Source organism: Nycticebus coucang, chromosome 3 (assembly GCF_027406575.1).
Source record: "Nycticebus coucang isolate mNycCou1 chromosome 3, mNycCou1.pri, whole genome shotgun sequence".
Lineage (NCBI taxonomy): Eukaryota > Metazoa > Chordata > Mammalia > Primates > Lorisidae > Nycticebus > Nycticebus coucang.
The window spans coordinates 123744380-123763201 of record NC_069782.1 but is presented as its reverse complement, the minus strand read 5'-3'; the positions used below and the strand labels follow the sequence as shown (position 1 = coordinate 123763201).

The 18822-nt window shown below is 39.6% G+C and overlaps 1 protein-coding gene across 2 annotated transcripts in view; it reads right to left on the bottom strand.

Moving 5' to 3' along the window:
• Nucleotides 1-6423: 6423 nt before the first annotated feature.
• The window catches only part of TBC1D12 (TBC1 domain family member 12), a 116721-nt gene continuing 104322 nt past the window's right edge, over nt 6424-18822 (bottom strand). For both annotated transcript variants that reach the window (XM_053585230.1, XM_053585231.1), the window contains 4 exons: nt 17441-17569; nt 16815-16924; nt 10342-10600; nt 6424-8476 (listed from right to left, as the gene is read on the bottom strand). In XM_053585230.1, the coding sequence (XP_053441205.1) occupies nt 8411-8476; nt 10342-10600; nt 16815-16924; nt 17441-17569 (564 nt within the window). In that variant the 3' untranslated portion in view covers nt 6424-8410. The remainder of the gene's footprint in view (nt 8477-10341; nt 10601-16814; nt 16925-17440; nt 17570-18822) is intronic.

Below are 18822 nucleotides of genomic sequence, written 5' to 3'. Positions count from 1 at the left end.
ATCCATCACAAAGCAGGTGGGAGTCCCTTCCCCCATGAGAATGGCTCGCAGTATACTTTCTACAAACAAGTGAGCAGAGTTCAAACATCCTCCCATTTTATCCCACAGGAGAGACCTTTTAAAAACCGGACCTCCTTCCCCTACTATAGGGTGCCATGGCACTCTCCTACCAGGTATAAAACTGTGTATATTCTCTACCTGCAATTCTGAACTCCCAGCATTCCCTCCACTCTCACCCTGAGGTCTGGAAGCCTGTCCCCCATGGAGTCGAGATTCTTGGGCATTTTCTCAAGAGGTGTGGACAGGGCATGGGCTGTTGCAGGCCTGTGCTGATTTTGCGGCCCAGGGGTAAGGAGAAACGGTGGACTGAAGGAACCATACGGGAAAGGAAGAGGCGGTGCTTCCCGGCACAGAGCAGCAGTTGCAGCAACAGGAACAATAGGGCTCACACCCCTGGGGATATTTTGGAAAGTCATTCCCTGTCTCTCTGGGCAAGCAGAGGAAGCTGGGCATCTTCTCCGGTGGCAGACACTGGCAGAGCAGATCTGGGATGGTAATGCAGACCCTGTGAGCAAAGGGTATGCCTGAGGCAGTACCGGCCTGGGTAGAGTATAGTGGGATGAATTGAAGACGCATGCACAGAGACGGCCTACTCCCAGGGTGGGGCTGAGCTAGAGGACTGCTTTAGTGAGCACACACAGAGATGGCATACTCCCAGGGTGGGGCTAAGACAGAGGACTGCTTTAGTGAGCCTAAGAAACACCCGGCCCTCAGGGGATCATAGCTGAGACAAAGGGAGTTAGGCCAAGGCTGGGACTCCGAGCCAAGTGTGACCTCTAACTGCTCCTGCCCCAACACAGACTGCAGGGGAAACAGAAACACCAGCTCTGGGCAGCAGCACAGACTGGGGTGGAGTCTCTGTTTCTGTGAACTCAAAACAGCACCTGGTCTGCAGGGGAATATAACCAGGACAGAATCACAAATTCTGTGTAAATATAAGTGTCAGCAACATCAATCAGGGATGGGGCTGGAAATGAGTGAACCACCCCAGCTTCCATTAACCACCTGAGGTTGTCAGGCTTCAGCTTCCCCTGCCAGATGGAGGCAGAGAGTGGAGGCCTGGCTGAGGAGACATAAGATTGCTCTGTGACTTTGGGTCATAGCCCTGCGGGTTAGCAGTGACTGGGTGTGACAGAGGTGCAAGGTGGGGAGGAGGCATCAACCTTCCCAAACTAATTCATTTGTTGTGGGGAGGCCTTCTGACCCCATGGAGCACCAGAATGAGTCATACTGGAGCTGCCAGCAGACCTGTGCTATCTAGTTGCCAGAGATCTTTTGCATTCCCTCACTTGAGACTGGGTACTGACTGGGACAACTGATTTGGATCTCTCGGACTGGACCAATCACCCAAGGACTATCCATAGTGTAGTCCTTATCCATATCCATAGTATCCATATCCATACTACCCTGGGTATGTGGTTGTGGGAAGGTTTGATTTTCCTTTTGCAGTTGTTGCCCGTGGGGGGAGAGGTAACTTAATTTCTGGGATTTCTCCACAACTGAGACTTCAACCCAGAGTAACTAATTCACTAGGGTAGGACAGAGACCAGTTAAAAACAAGACAGAGAGACTTAGCCCCACTACACCAAGTAAGTCCCCAGTGTCTCAGGCTGTAGCACTGTACAGGTCTTTGGAAAGCTCTAGGGGAAAAGGTATAAGACATCAGTCCCAGCCTTGGGCAAAGGGCTGGTTAATCACTACTCCAGGAACCCCCCAACCCAACTTCACCTTATCAGCTCATCTAGCCAAACGGCGTAAAATAATCATGGGGCGAAATCAGTGGAAAAACTCTGGTAACATGAATAACCAGAGTAGATCAACTCACCCTTGGAATGATATGGCGGACACAACTGAAGATTTCATTCATAGACAAATGGCTGAGATGTCAGAAATCAAATTAAGAGTTTGGATTGCAAAGATTAATAGAATGGAGGTAAAGTTGGAATTAGAAATTCAAGGAACATTTCAATAGTTGTCTCAAGAATTAAATAAATTCAAAGACAAAATCACCAAAGATTTTGATACACTGAGACAAGAATTTGCAGCCCTCAAAGATCTGAGAAATACAGTAGAATCCCTCAGTAACAGAATGGAGCAAACAGAAGAAAGGATTTCTGACATTGAAGACAAAGCTTTTGAACACTCCCAAGCACTCAAAGAGGAAGAGAAATGGACAGCAAAAAACGGATCATTCTCTCAGAGAGCTTTGGGATAATTTGAAGAAAACTAATATTTGCCTCATAGGAATTCCTGAAGGTGATGAAGTTGTTTCGCAAAGCACAAAGGGCCTTTTTCATGAGATTATGAAGGAGAACTTTCCAGACATGCCAAGAGATTCTGAAATTCAGATAGACAGTTTCAGAACCCCAGCACGACTCAACCCAAGTAAGACAACCCCCAGGCACAACATAATTAACTTCACTAAAGTTAATATGAAGGAGAAAATTATGAAGGCAACCAGACATAAGAAAACCCCTGCCTCTATAAGGGGAAGAAGATTAGAATGACTGTAGATCTCTCTGCTGAAACCTTTCAAGCCAGAAGAGGGTGGTCATCAACTTTTAATCTCCTAAAACTAACTTTCAACCCAGGATCCTGTATCCAGCTAAACTGAGTTTCATTTATGATGGAGAAATGACATTCACACGTTGAATAAATTTGCCATAACTAAACCAGCTCTTCAGGATATTCTCAGACCTATCCTCCATAATGACCAGAACAATCCTCCACCACAAAAGTAAACTCACTCAGAAACTTTTGATCAAATTCCAACTTCCACAGTGGCAAAGGGATTAAAAATGTCCACTGGACTTTCGAAAAACTTGATACCCAAAATTCTACAAGGCTTATCAATATTTACAATTAATGCGAATGGCTTAAATTGTCCTCTAAAGAGGCACAGTTTAGTTGACTGGATACAAAAACTCAGGCCAGATACCTGCTGCATACAAGAATCTCACCTTACCTTAAAAGATAAATACAGACTTAGGGTGAAGGGATGGTCATCTATATTCCAGGCAAATGGAAATCAGAAAAAAGCAGATGTTGCAATTTTATTTGTAGATACAACAGGCTTTAAAACAACAAAAATAAGGAAAGATAAGGATGGTTACTTCATATTTGTTAAGGGCAACACTCAATATGATGAGATTTCAATTATTAATATTTATGCACGCAACCAGAATGCACCTCAGTTTATAAGATAGACTCTAACAGACGTGAGCAACTTGATTTCCTCCAGCTCCATAATAGTGATTTTAACACTCCTTTGGCAGTGTTGGATAGATCCTCCAATAAGAAGCTAAGCATAGAAATTTTAGATTTAAACTTAATCATCCAACATTTGGATTTAACAGACATCTATAGAACATTTCATCCTAACAAAACAGAATACACATTCTTCTCATCAGTCCACAGAACATACTCCAAAATTGATCACATCTTAGGTCACAAGTCTAACATCAGCAAATTTAAAAGAATAGAAATTATTCCTTGCATCTTCTCAGACCATCATGGAATAAAAGTTGAACTCAGTAACAACAGGAATCTGCATACTCATACAAAAACATGGAAACTAACCTTATGATGAATGATAGATAGCTGGGTCATAGATGAGATTAAGAAGGAAATTACCAAATTTTTGGAACAAAATGATAATCTGGAAAACACCAGGGACTCTACTACAAAACTCTGAGAAGTGATCAAGGAACACAGCAGCATCTCAGGTTACAAAATCAGCACTAATAAAACTGTAACCTTTAAATATACCAACAATAGTCAAACTGGAAAAATAGTCAAGGACCCTATTCCATTCATAGTAGTATCAAAGAAGATGAAATATTTGGGAGTTTACCTAATATTTGGGAGTTTACCTAACAAAGGATGTGAAAGATTTCTATAAAGAGAACTATGAAACTCTAAGAAAAGAAATAGCTGAAGATGCTAACAAATGGAAAAACACACCATGCTCATGGCTGGGAAGAATCAACATTGTTAAAATGTCCATACTACCCAAAGCAACATAAAATTTTAATGCAATCCCTATTAAAGCTCCATTGTCATACTTTCTTTTTTTTTTTTTTTTTTGCAGTTTTTGTCTGAGGCTGGGTTTGAACCCACCACCTCTGGCATATGGGGCCAGTGCCCTACTCCTCTGAGCCACAGGTGCCGCCCATCATTTTTTTTTTTTTTTGAGACAGAGCCTCAAGCTGTTGCCCTGGGTAGTGTGCGTGGCATAACAGCTCACAGCAACCTCCAACTCCTGGGCTCAAGCAATTCTCCTGCCTCTGCCTCCCAAGTAGCTGGGACTACAGGTGCCCACCACAATGCCTGGCTATTTTTTGGTTACATCTGTCATTGTTGTTTGGCAGGCTCAGGTTGGATTTGAACCCGCCAGCTCAGATGTATGTGGCTGGTACCTTAGCTGCTTGAGCCACAGGTGCCGAGCCTCCACTGTCATACTTTAAAGATCTTGAAAAAATAATACTTCATTTTTTATGGAATTAGAAAAACCCTCGAATAGCTAAGCCAAGACATTACTCAGAAATAAAAACAAAGCAGAAGGAATTACACTACCAGACCTCAGACTATAGTATAAATCGATAGTGATCAAAACAGCATGGTACTGGCACAAAAACAGAAAGGTGGATGTATGGAACAGAACAGTGAATCAAGAGATGAACCCAGCTACTTACTGTTATTTGATTTTGAGAAGCCAATTAAAAACATTAAGTGGGGAAAAGATTCCCTATTTAACAAATGGTGCTGAGTGAACTGCCTGGTTACCTACAGAAGACTTGAAACTGGACCCACACTTTTCACCGTTAACTAAAATAGACTCTCACTGGATTAAAGATTTAAACTTAAGACATGAAACTATAAAAATACTAGAAGAGAGTGCAGGGAAAACTCTTGAAGAAATTGGCCTGGGCGAATATTTTATGAGGTGGACCCCCCTGGGCAATTGAAGCAGAATCAAAACTACACTACTGCGACCTGATCAAACTAAAAAGCTTCTGCACAGCCAAGAACACAGTCTGCAAGCAGACAGAATGGGAGAAGATATTTGCAAGTTATGTCTCTGACAAAGGTTTAATAACCAGAATCCACAGAGAACTCAAACATATTAGCAAGAAAAGAGCAAGTGATCATATTTCAGGCTGAGCAAGGGACTTGAAGAGAAACTTCTATGAAGAAGACAGGGGCATGGCATACAGATATATGAAAAAATGCTCATCATCCTTAATCATCAGAGAAATGCAAATCAAAACTACTTTGAGATATCATCTAACTCCAGTAAGATTAGCCCACATCACAAAATCCCCAAACCATAAATGTTGGTGTGGATGTGGAAAAAAGGGAACACTTCTACATTGGTGGTGGGAATGCAAACTAATACATTCCTTTTGGGAAAATGTTTGGAGAACACTTAGAGATCTAAAAATAGACGTGCCATTCGATCCTACAATTCCTCCACTAAGTATATATCCAGAAGACCAAAAATCACATTATAACAAAGATATTTGTACCAGAATGTTTACTGCAGCCCAATTCATAATTGCTGTATCCTCCCACCTCGGCCTCTCCCAAAGAGCCAAGATTACAGATGTGAGCCACTGCACTCTGCCTGCTGTCATTTACATTTTTATTACAAAAATGATTTTTCAAACACATTGCAATAATACAAAAGTGATTTTACCTTAATTTTTTTTTGTTTGTTTGTTAGACAGAGTCTCACTATGTTGCTCTTGGTAGAGTGCCATGGTGTCACAGCTCACAACAACCTCAAACTCGGGTTTTAAGTGATTCTCTTGCTTCAACCTTCGAAGTAGCTGGGATTACAGGTGCCCTCCACGGCGCCTGGCTATTTTGTGTTCTACTTGTCATTGTTGTTCAGCAGGCGCGGGCCAGGTTCGAACCCACCAGCCCCAGTTTGTGTGACCAGCGCCCTACCCACTGAGCTACGGACTCCGCCATGGAAGTTGTTTTTAATTGAAAATATGCTTTGGGTGGCTCCTGTGGCTCAAAGAGTAGGGTGCCAACCCCATATACTGGAGGTGCCAGGTTCAAACTCGGCCCCGGCCAAAAATTGCAAAAAAAAATACATATGCTTTAACAACCAAAAAAAAAACCTGTCATACATTGAACCACATGAATACATACTGCTTGTAGACCAGGTTCAAGGGAAGGCAGACTGTAACATTAATATTTTAGCTGCCAGTATTGCCAGTCACAAGGGGCTGAAGGCCTTGTGCACCCCATGGAAGACAAATTTGGCCAACAAAAATAGTATTCCTTTCTCAAGATGTGGTTAAATAAACCAGATTTCCCCAAAGTAATAAAAACTCACTTCAAGTAATCTGCTTACATTTTATTTACATAGTAATCATTACAAGTGGTTTTTAGTGAATTTCCTATATTTACATTTTATATATACATTTATACTTGAAAAGTAAAGAAACTGTACAATAAAAAAATGAGAAAAAAATACACTAACTCAGGAAACAAATACATAAAAGGTTAAATTTAGGCAGGTAGTAATAACCTCAATGAAATTACCACCAGAGGTTACATTCCCTCTATCAGGAACACCAACACCAAAGAAGGAGTTACCAGAGTTAAAAGGTCATTCTAAAACTTCTTAAGACAGTGGACACTCTCTCAATATTTTATTATACCACTAGTTTCCACTAACCAAACCCCTAAGTAGGAGTTAACCTTTTGAGGGTTCCACTAGTAGTCCTTAGGCTAGAATGATCCATGTGGTAAAAATATATGGGAACCTCTGGTCCCACACTCCTAACAAGTCACTACACTAACAAGGATCTTGGCCTTATTAGTTTGAAGACGGTATATCATTAGCAGAAATAGTGTTCTTAAATGTTGTTTCAAATCAAACTGCAACATTAAAACACACTTTAAATCTATTATTAACAAAATGGCATGTTATACAGGTATCTCTCATAATACTCAAGTGATTTAAGTTCAAAAAGTAAACATATTATAATAACTTTAATGCCAATTTCCCTGTGATTAATAATTTCTTTATCCACAATGCTATCAGTTAGATTCAGAAAAAAAGTTAACTTTACCTTTTTCTTTTACTCTTATTTCCATTGATTAGAAAAAATTATGCATAGTGTTTTACAAGTCACAGACTTAGCTATATATTAAGATTTCAAATTTCAAACTGGAGTCAACAAATATTGTTTCTAGAGATGGAGGAATTTTAACTAAAAAATTTAAAGCTTCCCCAAATGGCATGCTATTTAAGAACTCTCAGGAGTTCTTTCGCTCTTACCAGTGAAAGAACCTCATTTATATTTTTGGATGTACTCCCAAAATCAAGTCTTCATTCCACTAAAGTGCAAAGAACTTTCCTTTTACAAGTGATTTAGTGCTCTTAATGTTAAATTACTAGATGAACAATTTGTTAGAATAGAACCAGAAAAGCTAAAACTCTTTTGAATGATAGGAATTCCTTAAGGAAGAGAAAAAATTCCCTTCAAAAACAAATAGACATAGTATTGTGGAAAAATACCTAAACAAACACACAATCTTCCACCAATATTTCTAGTTCTCAGACAACCCAAATTTGCCCCAACCTATGAATGAAGACAAGCATCCCAGTGACTTAAATAATTTACAACCACAGTTGCTTATTGTTGGTTTACAATGTCTTCAAAAGGTCGGAACTGGAGATAATATAATATCTGTAATAAAGTATTTTGGAAGTCAAAGTATTTAACAATCCTACTGTAACCTCCAAAATGTCTTGTGGTAATTGTTACAAAAGAAAAGATGTAAAAATCTGAAGTATCTCTAAAACTATTTAAAAAATTTATTGCATTAAACTGTTCACTCCAAATTATGGAGTATCAATAAGCCATTTAAGTTTTTTCCTTTGAAAAATGGCTCTCCTTATAAAATACTTTTTTATTAATACTGTCAATAAGTTATTTTCATTTACTTCAGCCATGGAATTTTTTTTTTTTTTGCAGTTTTTTGCCGGGGCTGGGTTTGAACCCGCCACCTCTGGCATATGGGGCCGGTGCCCTACTCCTTTGAGCCACAGGCACCGCCCAGCCATGGAATTTTAAATTGGCAGTTTCCACCTCTTGATTTCTCCAACATTTTATTTTTGATTTTTATTTTAAAATAATTCTTGTTATTTTTATTTATTTATTATTTATTTCAAATTAATATGAGGGTACAAATTTGTAGGTTACAAGATAGGAGTGTATGTTCTCACTTCTAAGATTTCTCCAACATTTTCTTCCATGCCTTTTACAAAGGAAACAAAAAACTTCTTTCTCAAAAACTTTTTTTATATTTCAGTCAGTTTTGAAGATTAGCTTTTTAGAGCAGGACTGTTCTTGTCTCCTTCTTTAATATCCTTCATTACTGATGCAAAGACCTGGAAATTATATAAAATAGAGATTAATCCTCAAAACTACCACCTACATTAAAGGGTTTTTTTTTTTTTTTTTGAGACAGACTCTCAAGCTGTTGCCCTGGGTAGAGTGCCCTGGCATCATAGCTCACAGCAACCTCTAACTCTTAGACTCAAGCAATCCTCTTGCCTTAGTTTTTCTATTTTAGTAGACATGGGGATCTCACTTTTTTGCCCAGGCTGGTCTCAAACTTGTGAACTCAACCTGTCCACCTGCCTTAGCTTCCCAGAGTGGAAGGATTACAGGCGTGAGCCACCTCAGTAGGCCCATTAAAGACATTTAAGTAAGGCCAGGCGGTGGCTCACGCCTGTAATGCTGGCACTCTGGGAGCCAGAGGCAGGTGGATTGCTTGAGCTCACAAGTATAAAAGCACCCTGAGCCAGAGCGAGACCTCACTGCTAAAAGTAGCCAGGCATTGTGGTGGGCACCTGTAGTCCTAGCTACTCAGGAGGCTGAGGCAAAAGAATTGCTTGAGCCCAAGAATTTGAGGTTGCTGTGAGCTGTGACGCTACGGCACTCTACCAAGGCTGACAAAGTGACACTCTGTCTCAAAAAGGAAAAGAAAAGACATTTAAATAACTATAGTTATAAAAATGAAAAAATTTTAGTATACTTAGCCCTGCCCCTTGAAAGACTGCCTTTTTCAAGTCCTCTTATTCTTTTAAATCCAATTTTCTAGACTATGATTAAATGTCATCATTTGCTAAATACTCTAAAATTACTATTTGAAAACAAGACTTTTTTTGATGAATATTCCTACATCTCATTTCATAAGCAACAAATGCCAATTCTGTTGTTCATGGATTAAGGGATGTCTTTTATGTCACTTCACTTAGACTGCTCATGTTTTCCCTAATAAGATTAAGCATATAAAAGCCAAGATCATACATTATCTATTCTTTCTACTGCATATCCTTAGTACAGAGCAGGTATTTATTATTAAAACTACTGTCCAGGTAGGTATTCTTCCCTTCTTTCTTTGGGTGCCACACCCTTCTCTTGCTTCTTCCTACCTCTCACCCCTCCCTTCTCTCCTACTCCCTTGCTCTCTGCTCACTTCCCTCTCTCTAATATAAAGTAAACTTATACTTGTATATCTTAACAAAAAATGCTATTTATTTCAAATACTGAAGTAATAACTGCTCTGGCAAATAAATGACTATTGTGGTTGTACTTCACTAAACTATTACTGACCTTATACAAAAATATTACTGACCTTATACAAAAATAAAGCCCTAGGTTTACATAGTTGAGAAGGGTGCAATCTGTTTCAAACTCTGGCTTTTTGAAATCAAAGGTTTTTTTTAAAGATACATGTTTTTTAATTTAAGCATTACATTTGAAAAATGCACAGCATTTTTTCATTATTCAGACATCAAGGTACAAAAACACAAGGCAGCCATAAAATTTGTGTGCAATTTAAAATAGTTATCTATTTTTTAAAAATGTACATGAACTTTTTTTTTTTTTTTTGAGATAGAGTCTCACTATGTCACCCTCAGAAGAGTGCCATGGCATTATAGCTCACGGCAACCTCAAACTCTTGGGCTCAAGTGATTCTCTTGCCTCAGCCTCCCAAGTAGCTGGGACTACAGGCGCCGGCCACAACACTGGCTATTTTTTGGTTGTAGTTGTCCTTATTTGGCAGGCCCGGGCTAGGTTCGAACCTGCCACCTCCGGTGTACGTGGCTGGCGCCCTAGCCACTGAGCTACTGGCGCTGAGCCAAAAATGCACATGAACTTTATGGCCACCCTGTATATAACATTTTTATAAGAAGCAACTAATTACTTTAATACATTTATTACCAACAGAAAAATGCCACTCTACCTGAGTCCATTTTTTGGTGCTATTCTGCATCTGAATGGCTGCAATACAGCTGAATAGCTTTTCTGATGTGATATCTTCTGGTAATTTAGTTAGAAACTGTGCTATATGAATGAAGTCCATCTGTAGGAGAATATCTTCATATAATCGAAGGATTCCTAATCCAGTCCTAAATAAAAATTCTTCCCCATCTCTGCAAAATACATCCCAGACTCGACAGGCCAGATCAAGTGGTAGTGATTTGCTATATAGTGTGAAGATCCTAAAAATAGGGGGGAAATGGTCATTGAAATTTTTCATTCACTGATTCATTTACTCAGCATTTCTATAGGAAACAAACAGTGCTTAATTTGGGATAAAAAGGCAAATAAACTGTGGCTTCTTCCCTCAAATTTAGGTACTGAGAAAACTAATAAATAGCAAAATTAAGTGAATTTACAACCTTACACAGAGGAAAAGCCTAATACAAACTAGAGTAGCAGAACAACCTAGTAGTTATGGGTATGGGCTCTGAAACCAGAATGCCTGAGTTTGAACTTGTCGCTTATTGAGCAAGACACTGATCCTCACTATGCCTCAGCTTCTTCATTAATAAACTAAAGATAATATTACCTACCTCTCAGGATTGTTTTGAAAATTAAAGCAGTTAATAAAGAGTTTAGAACAGTGTTTGGCATATAAGAAATGCTCAGTACAAGTTATTGTATAACAAACTCAAGTACCATTGTTTAGTAATCTAATACTAACCCATTAAATCTGACCTCTCTTTTCTCTTCCCTTTCCACAAATATCCATTTTTTGTTTTTCCCCCTCTTCTAAGCTTTACTTACTCCTCCTTTTGAAGCATGTATACTTTCCAACAGAATCACCAAAATGGGTTTTTCCATTCTTTCTGACAACGTCTGATCATGTAATTCTTTCTCTCTCTCTCTCTTTTTTTTTTTGTAGAGTCTCACTTTATCATCCTTGGTAGAGTGCCGTGGCATCCCACAGCTCACAGCAACCTCCAACTCCTGGGCTTAGGCAATTCTGTTGCCTCAGCCTCCCGAGTAGCTGGGACTACAGGTGCCCGCCACAACACCCAGCTATTTTTTTGTTGCAGTTTGGCCAGGGCAGGGTTTGAACCCGTCACTCTCAGTATATGGGGCCGGCACCCTACTCACTGAGCCACAGGCGCCACCCTGACCATGTAATTCTTTATCCAGTGATGCTGTGGGAGGCATTCTGGTTGGGGAAGTGGAAAGAATAGGTGCTAGAGGACTTGTCTTGAAATTGCCTTGGCAAAAAAGGTACAGTTTTTTACACTGTGTGTTTATTTGAAGTACAGCTGATGGAATTCGAGGAAGGGAACGAAAAATAAAACCCTTTAGTACTGCCACTTAATCATTCCTATCTTATGAAAATGATTCTGGGATTTGTATATAATAAGCTCAACAGAGGTGGTTAAAGTCCATTTTTATTTCTTAAATTATAAAACCCATATTTAGGCCAGGGGCAGTGGCTCACACCTGAATTCTAATGCACTCTGGGAGGCCAAGGTGGGTGGAATGCCTGAGTTCACAGGTTTGAGACCAGCCTGAGCCGGAGAAAGACTTCGCCTCTAAAAATAGCTGGGCATTGTGGCAGGCACCTGTAGTCCCAGCTACTTGGGAGGCTGAGAGAAGAGAATTGCTTTAGCCCAGGAGTTTGAGGTTGCTGTGAGCTATGATGCCACCGCACTGGAGAGGAGAGGGGGGAGCACAGCAACAAAGTGAGACTCTGTCTCAAAAAAAAAAAAAAAAAAAAAATTTTTTTTTTAAATAAAAGAAAGCCCAAACAAGTAGGAAGACATATTTGATCGATGTCATTATTTTTCTACATTAAAGTTTAATATCATTTATATGAAATGTACTTTGTGTCAGAGTTAGTTGCTGTTTCTTTATTATGCTGAACATAAGAGCTTATGTTACTTGTGATAGTGCTTCTTTACTGAGGGCTTTATATTGTTTCTTTTTATTTTGAGGCTTTGTCTAGCTTTCTAGCAAAAGAATGGCACCTCTTTAGGTATATGGGTATGATTTAATATAGAAAATATAATATTTCTAGGCTTGGCACCTGTAGCACAGTGGTTATGGTGCCAGCCATGTACAGGGAAGCTGGAGGGTTCAAACCCAGCCCGGACCAGCTAAACAACAATGACAACCACAGGCAGCGCCTGTGGCTCAGTGGGTAGGGCGCCAGCCCCATATACCAAGGGTGGTGGGTTCAATCCCAGCCCTGGCCAAATTGCAATGAAAAAATAGCTGGGCATTGTGGTGAGCACCTGTAGTCCCAGCTACTCAGGAGGCTGAGGCAAGAGAATGGCCTAAGCCCATGAGTTGGAGGTTGCTGTGAGCTGTGACGCTATGGTACTCCACTGAGGACGATAAAATGAGACTCTGTCTCTTAAAAAAAACACAAAAAAACAATGACAACCACAGCAAAAAATAGCTGGGTGTTGTGGTGGGTGCCTGTAGTCCCAGCTACTAGGAAGTTGAGGCAAGAAAAACACTTAAGCCCAGGAGTTTGAGTTTGCTCTGACCTGTGACACCACAGCACTCCACTGAGGGAAACATAATGAGACTCTGTCTCAAAAAAATAAAGTATTTCTTTATTAAAGCTTAATATCATTTACATGAAACTCACTAGTTTTGAATGATTAAAATTTAAAGTTTACATATGTCATATGTACTCTTAACCTTTTTTTTTTTTTTTTTAAAGTCAGAGTCTCACTCCATCATCCTGAGTAGAGTGCTGTAGGGTCAGAGCTCACAGCAACCTCACACTTTGGAGTTCAGGTGATCCGCTTGCCTACAGCCACCTGCCACGATGCCTGGCTAGTTCTTCTATTTTTAGTAGAGATGGGGTGTTGCTCTTGCCCAGGCTGGTCTCAAACTCCTGAGCTCAGGCAATTCACCCGCCTCAGCCTCTCAGAATTGTAAGATTACAGGTGTGAGCCACCTCACCCAGCCTATATCGTATCTTATTTTCAAAAAAATATTTATTTATTAGAGAAAAGGTCTTGCTCTGTCACCAGGCTGGAGTGCAATGGCATGATCGTAGTTCCCTGAAGCCTCCAAATTTTTGGCTTAAGTGATTTGCCCACCTCATAATTTTTTTAAAATTTCTTGTAGAGACAGGGTCTCATTATGTTGCTCAGGCAGGTCTCAGACTCCTGGGCTTAAGTGATTCTCCTGCATTGGCCTCCCAAAGTGCTAGGATTGTAAGTAAATTACCGTGCAGGCCAATACCTATCTGCAGATCCATTTCTTTCACAAAATTCACCCACCATTCTATTTTTTTTTTTTTCTTTTTTAGAGTTTTGCTATGTCACCCTCGGTAGAGTGCCATGCATCACAGCTCACAGCAACCTCAAACTCTTGGGCTTAAGCAATTCTCTTGCCTAAGCCTCCAAAGTAGCTGGGACTACAGGCGCCTGCCACAACACCTGGCTGTTTTTTGTTGTTGCTGTTGTTGTCATTGTTGTTTAGCAGTCCTGGGAGGGTTCAAACCCACTCGCCCCAGTACAAGTGGCCAGCGTCCTACCCACTGAGCAAAAGGCCTGGAGCCTCACCCACCAAAATGAACTGGCTACTGCTTGCCAAGCAAATCCTTCAAGTTAAAACAGAAGATCCTGAATTGTAATGATAATGATAGGACATTAGCAACTAAATAGGCATCATTCTTTTGCCAGAAAGCTGGACAAAGCCTCAAAATAAAAAGGAACAATGTAAAGCCCTCAGTGAAGAAACACTACCACAAGTATCATAAGCTCTTATGTTCAGCGTAATAAAGGAATAGCAACTAACTCTGAAACCAAGTTACTAGGCATTGATTAAGAAAATGTGTAAAAGGGATGCAAGGCTGGTTTAACATACGCAAGTCCATAAACGTTATCCACCATATTAACAGAGGCAAAAATAAAGATCACATGATCCTCTCAATAGATGCAGAAAAAGCATTTGATAAAATCCAGCATCCTTTTCTAATTAGAACACTGAAGAGTATAGGCATAGGTGGCACATTTCTAAAACTGATTGAAGCTATCTATGACAAACCCACAGCCAATATTTTACTGAATGGAGTAAAACTGAAAGCTTTTCCTCTTAGAACTGGAACCAGACAAGGTTGTCCTCTGTCACCTTTACTATTCAACATGGTGCTGGAAGTTCTAGCCAATACAATTAGGCAAGACAAGGAAATAAAGGGAATCCAAATGGGAGCAGAGGAGGTCAAACTCTCCCTCTTTGCTGACGACATGATCTTATACTTAGAGAACCCCAAAGACTCAACCACAAGACTCCTAGAAGTCATCAAAAAATACAGTAATGTTTCAGGATATAAAATCAATGTCCACAAGTCAGTAGCCTTTGTATACACCAATAACAGTCAAGATGAGAAGCTAATTAAGGACACAACTCCCTTCACCATAGTTTCAAAGAAAATGAAATACCTAGGAATATACCTAACGAAGGAGGTGAAGGACCTCTACCTCTATAAAGAAAACTATGAACTCCTCAGAAAGGAAATAGCAGAGGATATTAACAAATGGAAGAACATACCATGCTCATGGATGGGAAGAATCAACAGTTAAAATGTCTATACTTCCCAAAGCAATCTACCTATTCAATGCCATTCCTATCAAAGTACCTACATCGTACTTTCGAGATTTGGAAAACATGATTCTGCGTTTTGTATGGAACCGGAAAAAAACCCGTATAGCTAAGGCAGTTCTCTGTAACAAAAATAAAGCTGGGGGCATCAGCATACCAGATTTTAGTCTGTACTACAAAGCCATAGTGGTCAAGACAGCATGGTACTGGCACAAAAACAGAGACATAGACACTTGGAATCGAATTGAACACCAAGAAATGAAACTAACATCTTACAACCACCTAATCTTCGATAAACCAAACAAGAACTTACCTTGGGGGAAAGACTCCCTATTCAATAAATGGTGTTGGGAGAACTGGATGTCTACATGTAAAAGACTGAAACTGGACCCACACCTTTCCCCACTCACAAAAATTGATTCAAGATGGATAAAGGACTTAAATTTAAGGCATGAAACAATAAAAATCCTCCAAGAAACCATAGGAAAAACACTGGAAGATATTGGCCTGGGGGAAGACTTCATGAAGAAGACTGCCATGGCAATTGCAACAACAACAAAAATAAACAAATGGGACTTCATTAAACTGAAAAGCTTCTGTACAGCTAAGGAGACAATAACCAAAGCAAAGAGACAACCCACACAATGGGAAAGGATATTTGCATATTTTCAATCAGACAAAAGCTTGATAACCAGAATCTATAGAGAACTCAAATTAATCCACATGAAAAAAGCCAACAATCCCTTATATCAATGGGCAAGAGACATGAACAGAACTTTCTCTAAAGACGACAGACGAATGGCTAACAAACACATGAAAAAATGTTCATCATCTCTATATATTAGAGAAATGCAAATCAAAACATCCCTGAGATATCATCTAACCCCGGTGAGAATGGCCCACATCACAAAATCTCAAAACTGCAGATGCTGGCGTGGATGTGGAGAGAAGGGAACACTTTTACACTGCTGGTGGGACTGCAAACTAGTACAACCTTTCTGGAAGGAAGTATGGAGAAACCTCAAAGCACTCAAGCTAGACCTCCCATTTGATCCTGCAATCCCATTACTGGGCATCTACCCAGAAGGAAAAAAATCCTTTTATCATAAGGACACTTGTACTAGACTGTTTATTGCAGCTCAATTTACAATCGCCAAAATGTGGAAACAGCCTAAATGCCCACCAACCCAGGAATGGATTAACAAGCTGTGGTATATGTATACCATGGAATACTATTCAGCCATTAAAAAAAATGGAGACTTTACATCCTTCGTATTAACCTGGATGGAAGTGGAAGACATTATTCTTAGTAAAGCATCACAAGAATGGAGAAGCATGAATCCTATGTACTCAATCTTGATATGAGGACAATTAATGACAATTAAGGTTATGGGGGGGAAGCAGAAAGAGGGATGGAGGGAGGGGGTGGGGCCTTAGTGTGTGTCACACTTTATGGGGGCAAGACATGATTGCAAGAGGGACTTTACCTAACAATTGCAATCAGTGTAACTGGCTTATTGTACCCTCAATGAATCCCCAACAATAAAAAAAAAAAAAAAAAAAAAAAAAATGTATAAAACACCTTCATTACAACTCAAAATATAGATATTATTTCCATTTTACAGATGAAAAACTAAATAAAAACTGATTTGAGATTCTGATTCCAATCTAGAGTCCGTGCTCTGAATCAAATGCATTCCCACAAAAATGTGGAAGTTTTTCTGTTTGCAAGGAAGATTCTTTATATGTATAATCCAGTACATGAGATTTATTCTAGTTCCTAAAACATAAAAATTGTACTTTATTTCCATTTCATTATTATATCTTCTGTATATTAGGACTTACCAATCAATCAAGTATATATCTGGTGTAAGACTGTAAGACTTGAAATGAAGAAATAGTTTGGAGAGATTTTCTTCAAAGAATACTTCAAAAGCTGCAAAATATTTCAACATCTATAGGTAGAAAAATTAATAAAATTATGAAAGAGTAAACTCTAGAAATCAAGAAATTAAATCCTTACATGTTAACAGAATATCTTGCTAATTTAAGCACTTTTTTTCTTTAAAGACAAGAGTCTCACTTTATCGCCCTCCATAGAGTGCCATTATGTCACAGCTCACAGCAACCTCCAACTCCTAGGCTTAGGTGATTTTTTTGCCTCAGCCTCAGAGTAGCTGGGACTACAGGCGCCTGCCACAATGTCCGGTTATTTTTTGTTGCTGTTTGGCAGGGGCCGGGTTCAAACCCACCACCCTCGGTATATGGGGGCGGCGCCCTACCCACTGAGCCACAGGTGCAGCCCAATTAAGCACCTTTTTGACTCTTGAAGCATTCAGAAACTATAATACAATAAAAAGTTTGTATTAGATCAAATAATCTTGGTCTTCTCATTATTGCTTTTTACTCTAAGAGGGTATTCAGACTATAAAAACATAAAGGAAAACACTATCCATTCCAAATGTTCATACCATACTATGATCCACACGAAAAAAGGCCAACTGGCATGGCTTATTCAGGAGATTTGCAAATGCAATGAAGGCATCTGCCTCTTCCAAATTGAGAATGAGGACTGCTGCAATGAAGGACATCCCTTGGACCTTCAAAGGGAAAAGAAGTTGGTCAAAATGGATTTACAGTAGTAATTCCATACATTTTGTTGTATTCCCCCCCAAAATTACCAAGAGACACTACAAAGTAGAATTAACCAGGCTTTCTTTTGTTTCTTGCCAGCAAAGGTACACACAGAGAGCCCTTAATAATTATAAAATCTCCTTAATTTTACATTTCTTTCTTTCTTTTTTTTTTTGAGACAGAGTCTCAGCTATTACCCTAGGTAGAGTGCTGTAGCATCACAGCTCACAGCAACCTCAAACTCTTGGGCTTAAGCGATTCTCTTGCCTCAGCCTTCCAAGTAGCTGGGACTACAGGCGCCCAGCACAGTGCTTGGCTATTTTTTTTTTTTTTGTAGTTGTTACTGTTGTTTGGCAGGCCTAGGAGGGTTCAAGCTCACCCGCTCTGGTGTACGTGGCTGGCACCCTAGCAGCTGAGCTATAGGCGCTGAGCCAATTTTACATTTCTTGTTCACATGGTGTGGTTTAAAAAAATATTAGGGAAAATTTTTAAAATTTTAAATACATCAGCTTTTACTTGCTACAAAAGCCTATGTCAATGTACTACCTATCTAGTTTTCATTTTCTCTGTCTGAATTCTTTAAAAAATACAATAAGAATCACAAAGTGTAATGAAAATAAAGTTATTGTTTTCATTACTATAACACATATGAGTGAAAAATGAGGAATTAAGAATAAAAGAGATCTATGAGATGTGCTGCTAAAATTCCAAGAAAGGGCTTGGCACCCTTAGCTCCGTGGTTAGGGTACCAGTCACATACACCGGGGCTGGTGGATTCGAGCCTAGCCCAGGCCTGCTAAACAATGACAACTACAACAAAAAAACAGCCGGGCATTGTGGCAGTCACCCTGTAGTCCCAGCTACTTGGGAGGCTGACGAAAGAGAATTGCTTAAGCCCAAGGGTTTAAGGTTGCTGTGAGCTGTGATGCCACAGCACACTACCCCGGGTGACACAGTAAGACTCTGTCTCAAAAAATAAAAATAACTAAAAATAATTAAAAAAAAAAAAATTCCAAGAAAGGACAGGTTGTGGGAAGCTGGAAATGCAGGAGAAAAAATTAGGAAAAAACCATTCTAAGATGGAAAAGAAGCATGAGTAAAGATACAGAAATGGAACAATAGGACCAGCTCAGCCAGATCATTTATGATGGGAATAAAAGGAGATAGATGAGAAAAAATAGGATGTGTTTATATTGTGAAAGGCCTTGAGTAAAAGGCT